The following is a 10,727-nucleotide window of genomic DNA, read 5'->3' as shown; positions in this document are numbered from 1 at the left end:
CATAAGCAGTAAATTATTTTGAATTCTTCCATTTCTGATGTTATGTACTGTTTGATCTGCCATAGAAGGCACTCCCAAACTCATTTCATTAAAACAAGGCTATTTTCTGGGAAGAATCTTCCCATGTTTAAAAACACAAGAAGGTTTCCCCATGTTTCTTATATTTACAAAGCTCTCATTTCTCCAGTATGGATTTTGTGATGTCCTTAAGAGCTGAGTTCTGAATGAAGGCTTTCATTATTCTAATAAGGTCTCTATCCAATGTGAATATCTAGATGTACAATAAGATTTAACTGTTCAGAGGATGCTCATCCACATCCTCTACATTTTCTTCTTCTCTCCATTATGTTTCTTTGTGTGTGAGATCAATAGGAACTTTCTCATAAAGGCTTTCCCACATTCATGGCATTTATAAGGCTTCTCTCCAGTATGTGTTCTCTGATGTCGTATCATGTTAGATTTTTGATTGAAGACTTTTCCACATTCGTTACATTGATAAGGTTTCTCTTCAGTATGAACTCGCTGGTGTTTAATAAGGGTTGAGCTCTGAGTGAAGACTTTCCCACATTCATTACATTCATAAGGCTTCTCTCCAGTATGAATTCTCTTGTGTTTAATAAGAATTGAATTTTTAGAGAAGACTTTCCCACATTCATTACATTTATAAGGCTTCTCTCCAGTATGAAGTGTCTTTTGTGAAACAGGGGTTGCAGTCTGACTTGAGACTTTCTCACATTTCTCATTTTTACAAGGCTTCTCTTCAGTATGAATTTTCTGGTGCTCATTTAGTGTTGAGTTTTTACGGAAGGCTTTCCCACATTCACTACATGTATAAGGCTTTTCTCCAGTGTGAATCATCTGATGAGAAATAAGGGTTGAGCTCTGAGTAAAGGCTTTCCCACACTCCTCGCATTTATAACGCTTCTCCCCAGTGTGAGTTTTCTGGTGGTTGAAAAGGGTCGAGTTTTGATTGAAGGTTTTCCCACAAATTTTACATTTATAAGGTTTCTCTCCAGTATGAGTCTTCTGATGTTGAACGAGGTTTGAACTTTCTATAAAGGTTTTCCCACATGTGTTACATTTATAAGGTTTCTCTCCAGTATGCATTCTCTGGTGTTTAATACGGGTTGACCTCTGACTGAAGGCTATCCCACACTCATCACATTTATAAGGCTTTTCTCCAGTATGAATTCTTTGGTGGTTTAAAAGGGTTGAATTTTGAGTGAAGGCTTTCCCACACTCCTTACATTTATATGGTTTCTCTCCAGTATGAATTCTCTGGTGTTTTAAAAGGGTTGCATTTTGAGTAAAAGCTTTCCCACACTCATTACATTTATATGGCTTCTCTCCGGTATGAATTCTCTGGTGGTTGAAAAGGGTCGAGCTGTCAGTGAAGGTTTTTGTGCATTTATTACATTTATAAGGCTTCTCTCCAGTATGAATTCTCTGGTGTTTGAAAAGGGTTGATTTTTTATTGAAGGCTTTTGCACATTTATTACATTTATGAGGCTTCTTCTCTCCAGTATGAATTTTCTGATGTTGAATAAATCTCGAGTTGCGAGTAAATGTTAGCCCACATTCATCACATTCATAAACCTTCTCACTGGCATGGGTTTCCTGGTGTTCAGAAAATTCTGAATTTTGAGGGGAGGCTTTCCCACGTTTCTCATGTTTATAAGTTTTGCCTCTCGTTTGAATCTTCTGGCGTTTGGGCATTTTTCTTACATCAGTCTCCTGTTTTAACTCCTGACTTTTTACCTGGCTCTCACTTTCCCTCCATTCTCCACAAATAGAGGATTGGTCATCAGCACTGCTAAAACTTTCCATCTTTATTTTATTGGATGATTCTTCCTCTGACTCATTCTCTCTTGAAGTTGCTTCTGAGGTCTTTATCTTTGTCTCCAAATCTGAAAAACAATAATATAAAATACAAATGTATCTGGTTATCTAAGGTTTGAGAAAGGAAACTGAGGATGAAAGACTGCAACTCAAAATGGTACCCAGAGAAAGATAGGTACCTGGTGGAAACATTTTTTGAAAGCTCCTTTTTAGTATCTCTAGAAATATTGAGAAATAATATTTTTCTAAGTCTAATAACCCTTTCTAGGTTTCTGGCTTCCTGGCTGTCAAGCAAAGAAGAACCTCCCTATCTCCACTCCATGCATGTTCACTGGTTATCTTCTATACCTGGAATGCTCTGGGTCTTCTGTACCAATTACAGACTTCCCTGTCTTCCATTAAGTACCACATGAAACCCCATCAACCCCAGGAAGCCTTTCCTAATGCCTTTTTATTTCAGTGTACATAGTAGACATATCATAAATATTGATTCATTGATTCATAGTTTCTGTTCCAGGCCTATAGTACTTAATAAATGTTTGTGAATCTATCTAGAATAGAATAATGACTCTTGTTTGGGAATGTTAACACAAAGATGTATTTTAACCTATTTTTGGGGGGGGGAGGTTAAAGTTACTATAAATGTTACCACAGACTTTGTTGGGTAAATGGTCACCTCTGAGGACATGGGGATGAGTGCGGCAGAGCATGGTGGTTTAAATGATTTTCCATCAGGTAGAAATTACTTTTATTCAGAATGTGATTAGATTTTTTAAAATTTGTTTCTGGCATGGTGAATGTGCATAAAATATAGTGACCTGTAGCTGTAGACATATCCTCTATATACATATATACATATATTTCTATGTAGGCACACATATTTGTTTGTATGTGTGTAAGGGTCTATGCACATTGTAATGCAGGGTTTTTGCATTGCAATATTAGCTTAGGCAAACCTGTCAGTTGCCCTGGATGGAATGTTGACGATGGCATGCGCCATGGGCCAGGTGCCAGCTGGCAGTTGGGCTGAGACTATAAGAACCCCTGAAAACCCAAACCCGGGTTCCGTTTTCCCCAGACTTCACCCTGTCCACTCATCTACCCCCTTCCTTGGGCCCCGGGTGGTGGGAGTGGAGAGGGTTGAGGGAGGAGGATTCTGGATAGGACTTAGGATACCTTCTTTAAGAGCAACTCAACAATAACTATTTCATTATCAACTAAATTAGCCTGAAGATCTGATCAATCTCTTGACCAGAGACAGCTTAGCTCTGGCCGAGGGCAGCCAGCCCTTGGCCTGCCAAGACCTTCTTAGGACCTTTGCCAGCATCCCCCAGCGAGGCCATAGCAACAGCTTATTAACACCAAAGCCCTCTTACCTTGCCTATTCCTTCCCAGTTTCAATAAATCCCTTAGCCTTTAACCAGAGAATCTTGTGGTTATTTCCTCACCACGAAGGCTAAGGATGATAGGGAAGAAGAGAGAATTCTGAGTAGTTGAGATTCAATACACCCCATTGGTGGGGCAGGAAGTTCAAGCACCCACTTCCTACCGGTCTACCACCATCCAATAAGAGGCAGTTACCACAGCAGGGAGGGGCTGGCTGCCTAACATCTTAAAGGAGCCTAGCAGTTAGCAGTGAAGGTTCACTGGGCACCTAGTTTTCAGGGTTTGGATTTGGACCTGAACCAAGTTCATTCCCAGCTGAGTTTGCTCATCCTTCATAACATCCAACTCCAACCTCCTGCTAGACTTGTTACCAGCTCAAGGCCCCATTAGCGACCATTCACTCCCCCATAACAACATTGGGTATATTTCTAGAGAAGAACTCTTAGCAATATTTCTTAGCAATCTGGACACATTAGTCCTAGTTAATCATAAGAAAAAAAATAATCATCTACTACATGTATAACCTAGACTGAATTCTTGTCAGCTCCAGAAGAGGGGAAGGAAGAAGGGAAGGAGATAACATGAGTCATATAACTTCAGAAAATATGGGGAAATGTGTTATTAAAATAAATAAGTAAATAAATATTTTTAAAAGTAATCCTATCTGACATGTTTATAGAGCTTTTGAGTTTGATCATGGTAAAAGCCCTGGGAACAAGGTACCAAAGGGAAAGGTGTCCTTATTTTAGAGATGAGAAAGAGAGAGAGTTCACAGTTTCAAGGTTTTCTCCAGGACCACCAGGTAGGTTAACCATGGATAACACTTATTTGGCACTTTCTGTGTAGAGATGACTTTCTGCCTACAATTCAGGGGTAGTGTGGTTTTATTAGCCAACCCATTTTCCATGAGACGTCTTTAGAAACTCGATGACTTCTCCAGGCTCTGGCTAGTCTTCCTACTCTGGCCAATCAATTTCTGGATATTAGGGTGACAAAGAGCCAGAAATGAAGAGGCAGGACCCCAGGGAAAACCCCCAGTACAGAATGGCCATCATTAGATTTCTGGCCCAAGGGGCTCTCGTGGCATTTGCTCTTGCTGAGCAGACGTCCTCATGATTTGTGCACTCTCTGACAGCAGGGTGTTGGAGCAGGAGAGAAACAACAGATCCTTTAGTGTTCTAAGGTTCCATATTGGAACATTTAAGGGAATACAGGGGAAAAGAGGGGAGGAGCCAGGAAAGAACCTTGAGGGACCCTCACATTACATTCTGATTACACAGTTGAGGATTCAAGAAAATGAAGAGAAGGAAAGGATGGAGCAAGCATTTAGTAAGCATCATTATGTGCCAGGCACTGTGCTAAGAAAACCCTTTTACTATCTCAACCCAAGGAGGTAGATGCTATCATGGCTCACCATTTGCATTTGAGGAAACTGAGGCAGAGATTAAGTGACTTGCTCTAGGTCACACAGCTCTAAGAGTCTGAGGATAGATTTAAACTCAGTTCTTCCTGACTGTAGATCCAGTGCTCTATCCATTATAAAAGTGAAAATTGGGAAAAGCCATCTAGACGTGTATATATTTCTATGGACATGGGAAATGTATCAAAACTACATTTCCCGTGATCCAGCTGTTTCCGTTTCCGGGTCTTTGGGGGCATGGGGAGGTCTACGTCAACGCAGAGAGGGTTTAAATCTCCTGGGTTAGGAGGAAGTGGTCTCTTGGGCAAGTAGGCGCTTCTGGAGGCGGCAGGTTTGAATGCTTACAAGCGTGTGGTCTAATGATTTTATCTATCAGCATGGCTTTAATTAAAATAGTAATTTATATATTTATACAAGCATTTATCATTTTTCATATTTATACCATGGAGGCTCCTAGCTTAAAGAATGTCAGGCTAAGTCAGAGAAAAACCAAGGGAGAATAGGACCACAAAACCCCCCAAGGGGAGGGCATATCAGGGCTGAGAGTGAAACCTGCCACCATAATTGCTACAGAGAGGTCAAGAATGAGGAATAAGAAAAATGTCATGAGGTTTGTCAAATAAAAAAATCATTGCTCATGTTAGGGGTTATATTCTCCCTTGCAGGAAGAATTCAAATGAGAGGGTTCAAGCCCAAACAATGCACCAGCTCTCCATTTTCAAATACCCAAGAGATAGCCATAGCCTCTAAAGGAAAACTTCTAAAGAGGACCTGCCACCTTTCAAAGAAGCCCATTCACTTTTGAGACCACTGTAAATTTGAGGAATTTGGTCAGAAAGACTTTTTTTTTTTATTTGGCCCCTTACCAGCTCAATGCGTTGTTATTACTGGTTCTAATCGCTATAGCTAAACACCCTCTTCTACGGGACAGCCCTTCCCCTTCATGCAGGCAGCTCTTTTTTCCTTTTAGTCTTTTCTCTATGCTCTAAATCCCTACTTCCAACAATCCTCACAGGACCAGTAGACAAGCATCTTTCAAGCATCCTGGCTGCCCTCTTCTGGGCACTCTGACTTCTCACACATGGAGCCCAGAACTGAGGAGCTCTGACAGGATCAGAGGACACAAGTTCTATCTGATCCTTATTTTTGGAAGCTGTGCCCCTATCCATGCAGGTCCCTGGTGCTAATAGCATTTTGGGCTCTTCTTTTCCCCCTACCGACTTCACAATGAGCTTGCAGTCACAGGCACTGTGAAGAACGTTTGCTATCTTTGCTCTCCTGTAGAATTTTTTCCAGTTCTCCAGTGGAAGTAGATCCTTTTGGATCCTGACTATCATCCAGTGTGCTAGCTATCCTCCCTGTACGTTCTTTGGGCATAGAATGTATGCTTTTATCTGTGTAAGCCAGAAAAAACAAATAATAAAGGAAAAGATGAGAGGGTCAGTGAAGCAGTTGGGTTTTTTTTTTTAGGTATAGAACAGAACAGAAAGAAACACAGTGATAGAAGCATTCTTTTAGGACAGAAGAGAACTGTCGGAGAGAAAGGCAGCCATCAAAAAAGAGGCACTTTTTTTAGATACAGAAAAGAACTGAAGGATGCCGAGAATAAAACACACTCATAGACACTGAAGCATTCTTTTAGGTATAGAAGGAAGTTTAGAGAGAAATACAGCCATAGAAATTGGGGTGGGGCAGATAGATGACTTTCTGTTTTGATTCCAGAGACAAGAGATCTTGGGTTCAAATGTGATCTCAGACACTTCCTAGCTGTGTGATCCTGGGCAAGTCACTTAACTCTTTTATCCTCAGTTTCCTCATCTGTAAAGTGAGCTGGAGAAGGAAATGGCAAACCATTCCAGTTTCCTTACTAAGAAGACCCCAAAATGAGGTCATGAAGAAAAGGAAAAAAGTCCAGATTGAGCAACAGTCATAGATATTGAAGTATTCCTTTAGGTACAGGAGAGAACAGAAGGAGGTCCTGCTAGAAACAGAGATAGAAATTGAAGGCTTTTTTTTAATGGACAGAAGGGAACAGAAGTCAGTCTAGATAGAAATACAGTCATAGAAATGGAAGCATTATTTTAGGTAGGATGGGAACAGAAGGATGTCCAAATAAAAAGACAGCCATAAAAATTGAATTTTTTTTTAGCTACTAAAGGAAACAGAGTCCAGAGAGGAACATAGCCATGGAAGTTGAAGCATTCTTTGAAGTACAGAAGGAAGCTCAAATAGAAATGTGGCTCTTGACATTTTGGTATCTACAGAACGAAATGTAAAAAAGTTCAACTTAAAACATGGCTATGAAAATTAAAGATTTGTTATGTCTAGAAGGGAATAGAAGAATGTCCAGAGAGAAATGCAGCCAGAGAAATGGAGGCATTTTTTAAGGTCCAGAATGGAATACAAGGAAGTCTATTAGAAATGCAGACATAGAAATTGAGGCATTTTCATTTTGGGGGTCCAAAAAGGAATTGAAGGCATCCAGATAAAAAACACAGCATAGAAATGGAAACATTCTTTTAGTACAGAAGGAAAGAGAAGGAAGTTCAGGTAGAAATGGGACCATGAAAATGAGATATTTGTTTAGGTACAGAAGGAAGTCCAGATCAAAATTATTCAGTTGTGTCTAGCTCTTTATGACCCCATTTTGGGGGTTTTCTTGGCAAAAATACTGGAGCGGCTTACTCCTTCCTTCTCCAGCTTGTTTTGCAGATGAAGTAACTGAGGCAAACAAGATGAAGTGACTTGCTCAGGGTCACATAGCTAGGAAGTGTCTGATGTCATATTTGATCTCAGGAAGATGATGAGTCTTCCTGATTCCAAGTTCAGTGCTCAAATCACTGCACCTACAAACATTCTTTTAATTACAGAAAGGAATAGAACGGTGATGGGCAACCTTTTGAGCTTGATGTGTCAAAATCTGCCCAAAAACCGCGCATAACTCAGGTGGTGCATCACTTCGAGAAAAAAACCATAATTTCATGATATTTATAGTTTAAATAACAAAAATGTACAATTGTGATATATAACTGTATTTAAAAACCAAAATAGGTAAATGAATATAGGTAGAATTGTCATCTATAGTGCACAGAGTGTCTACACTACACTACAGCAAATGTTTCATCCTCGGCATGCGGTCCCATACTTCTCTGTATGTGGCTGCCTGCGGCCACGTGTCATCAAAAATGGCTACATCATAGGTTTGCCATCACCAGAATAGAAGTTAGTCCAAATAGGAACATAGTAATCGAAGGATTTTTTTTTAACATATAGAAGGAAAAAAAGAAAGAAAACCCAGACAGAAACTTTGCCAAAGAAATTGAAGCATTCTTTTTAAAATACAGAAAGAAGGTAAAAGAAAGAAGTTCAGAGAGAAACTCAGTCACAGAAATTGAAGGATGCTTTTAGGTACAGAAAGGAACAGAAGAAATGAAGAAAGTAACTCAGTCATTGAAATTGAGGTAGTTAGTTTTTTTTGGATTCAAAAGGAACAGAAGAAATTTCAAATAGAAAAATAGTCATTGATTCTGAAGCATTCCTTTAGGTGCAGAAGGAAAGAGAAAGAGGTCCTTCCAGAAACACAAATATAGAAATTGAGCCTTTTTTTTTTTTTAATGGACAGAAGGGAACAGAAGGAAAGCCAGATAAAAGCGTAGCCACGGATACTGAAGGATTCTTTTTAGGTACTGAAAGGAACAGAAGGGAGTCCAGATAGAAAAATGGCCAAAGAAATTGAAGCATTATTTTGGGTAAGGATAGTAACAGAAGAATGTCCACATAAAAAGAAAGTCACCCTGCATATGTAGAACCAGAATCAAATTGCTTGCCTTCTCAATGAGAGGAGGAAGAAGGAAGAAGGGAGAACATTTAGAACTTAGAATTTTTAAAAAAATGAAGTTGTTTTTACATGAAATTGGAAAAAAAATTAATATAGGTGACCCTGAGAAAGTCCCTTAAATCCCATTTCCTAGCCCTTACTGCTCTTCTGCTTTGGAATCAATTCACAGTATTGCTTCTGAGACTGAAGGTTAGGGTTTTAAAATAAATAAAGTTATAGAAACTGAAACATTCTTTTCAGCCACAAAAGGAAACAAAAAAAAAGTCCAGCTAGAAACTAATGGAGAAATTGAGGTACTCGTGTTGCACAGAAGGGAACAAAAGATAGTTCAGGTAAGAAAACAAGGCCCCAAAAAATTAGAGAAGGAAGTCAAGCTAGAAACACAAAGAAATTGAGGCATTTTTTAGGAACAGAAAGGAATGGAAGGAAATCCAAATTAAAACAACAGCAATGAAACTGAAGCATTCTTTTAATACAAAAGGAAAGAAAAGGAGGTTCAAGGCCATAGAAAATGAGGCATTTAGGCACAGAAGGAAGCCCATCCAACTATAGCCAAAGAAGTTGGAACATTCTTTCAGTACAGAAGAGAACAGAAATAAGTTCAGGCAGAAACAGGACCACAGAAATTGAGGATATTTTCCCCTAAAGAATGAAATATATGGGGCAGCTGGGTAGCTCAGTGGATTGAGAGTCAGGCCTAGAGATGGGCGGTCCTGGGTTCAAATCTGGTCTCAGACACTTTCCAGCTGTGTGACCCTGGACAAGTCACTTGACCCCATTGCCCACCATTACCACTCTTCCACCAAGGAGCCAATACACAGAAGTTAAGGGTTTAAAAAAAAAAGAAAAGAAACAAATCTCAAAATTTCACCAGATCAAATGATCTAGAATGTCAATGAGATACTACAATGCATGACTTCTTCCCGTATAGAAAAAAATCAGGAAGAATTTCATGGATCAGAGGAAGGGGAACCAGCAGAAAAGCCAACACCAGGAAGCACACACCATCTAGCAGATGCCCAGAATGTGCAGAGAACCAAAAATGGCACCTGGCATACAAAGCTCTGTTTTATAGGCCCCAGAAGTAAAAGGATCTTCCAAGAAAACCCGAGTGAGATCAGAAATGCACATCAGGGACCTTGGAGACGACGCAGACATCAGCCTGGGTGCAGCAGTACTGAGAAGAAGACCCCTCAGGCCTGGAGCCTCAATGTCCCCAGCACTTTGTCCTAAGATGACCAAAAGGATCCTGAAGGTTTAGCCTTTGAACTTCAAAGATTCAGAGGAGGCCCAACCCTATAGGTCAGCACAAGATCCCTAGTAACCAAGGTTTAAATAAAGCAGGGTACCCCTACCCCCTGCCAAAAAACCCAGAAGTCCAGTCCTGGCACAAAGGCTGCTATACTAAAGGGATCACGATTTTTATAAGATTATTCTCTTACAAAAATGAATAATATAGGGGGCAGCTGGGTGGCTCAGTGGATTGAGAGCCAGGCCTAGAGACGGGAGGTCCTAGGTTCAAATCCGGCCTCAGCCACTTCCCAGCTGTGTGACCCTGGGCAAGTCACTTGACCCCCATTGCCCACCCTTACCACTCTTCCACCTATAAGTCAATACACAGAAGTTAAGGGTTTAAAATAAAAAAAAAAAGAAGTAAAAAAAATGAATAATATGGAAATAAGATTCTGAGTGGTAATGCATGTATAAATCAGTGGAATTGCTTGTCAGCTCTAGGAGGGGGTAGGGAAGAAGGGAGGGAGAGAAAATGAATCATGTCACCATGGAAAACTTATGTGTAAATTTGTTACTGAAATAAAATAAAGATAAAATTTAAAAATAAAAAAAGGGACACCAATGACAAGGAAAATGAACTTTTAATGAAATAAGTCCTTTTCAAATGTTCCTGAGGAAAAGACTAGAACAGAGTAGTTTTGAAAAACAAACATAAGACTCAAGAGAAACATTTAAGGTAAATAAATCCCTGCAACGTGAAGGAGCTCTCTGATGAGGTAGTGCTTATTAGCACCACATCTCAAACAACATTCTGATGAAAGCGAAGAAACAAGTATGCCTTCACAACTTTCATGTCTTCTAAGGACATTGAGGGAATTAAATTTTCCAAAATGAGAACCAGAACATAGAGTCTGTTCTGAGTGTTTCTTTTTTTATTTAATTAATTTAGAAAATTTTTCTATGGTTACATCAATGGTTCCCAAACTTTTTTGGCCTACCACCCCCTTTCCA

The 10,727-nt window shown here is 39.7% G+C and overlaps 1 protein-coding gene across 1 annotated transcript in view; it reads right to left on the bottom strand.

The window, feature by feature from the left end:
- Nucleotides 1-321: 321 nt before the first annotated feature.
- The window catches only part of LOC123240864 (zinc finger protein 91-like), a 135,668-nt gene continuing 125,262 nt past the window's right edge, over nt 322-10,727 (bottom strand). The window contains exon 3 of the mRNA XM_044668577.1: nt 322-1,384. Coding sequence (XP_044524512.1) covers nt 322-1,384 — 1,063 coding nt within the window. The remainder of the gene's footprint in view (nt 1,385-10,727) is intronic.

This window comes from Gracilinanus agilis, chromosome 3, assembly GCF_016433145.1.
Source record: "Gracilinanus agilis isolate LMUSP501 chromosome 3, AgileGrace, whole genome shotgun sequence".
Taxonomy (NCBI): Eukaryota; Metazoa; Chordata; class Mammalia; order Didelphimorphia; family Didelphidae; genus Gracilinanus; species Gracilinanus agilis.
Note: the sequence above shows the minus strand (reverse complement) of the source record. Positions and strands in the feature narration are given on the sequence as shown.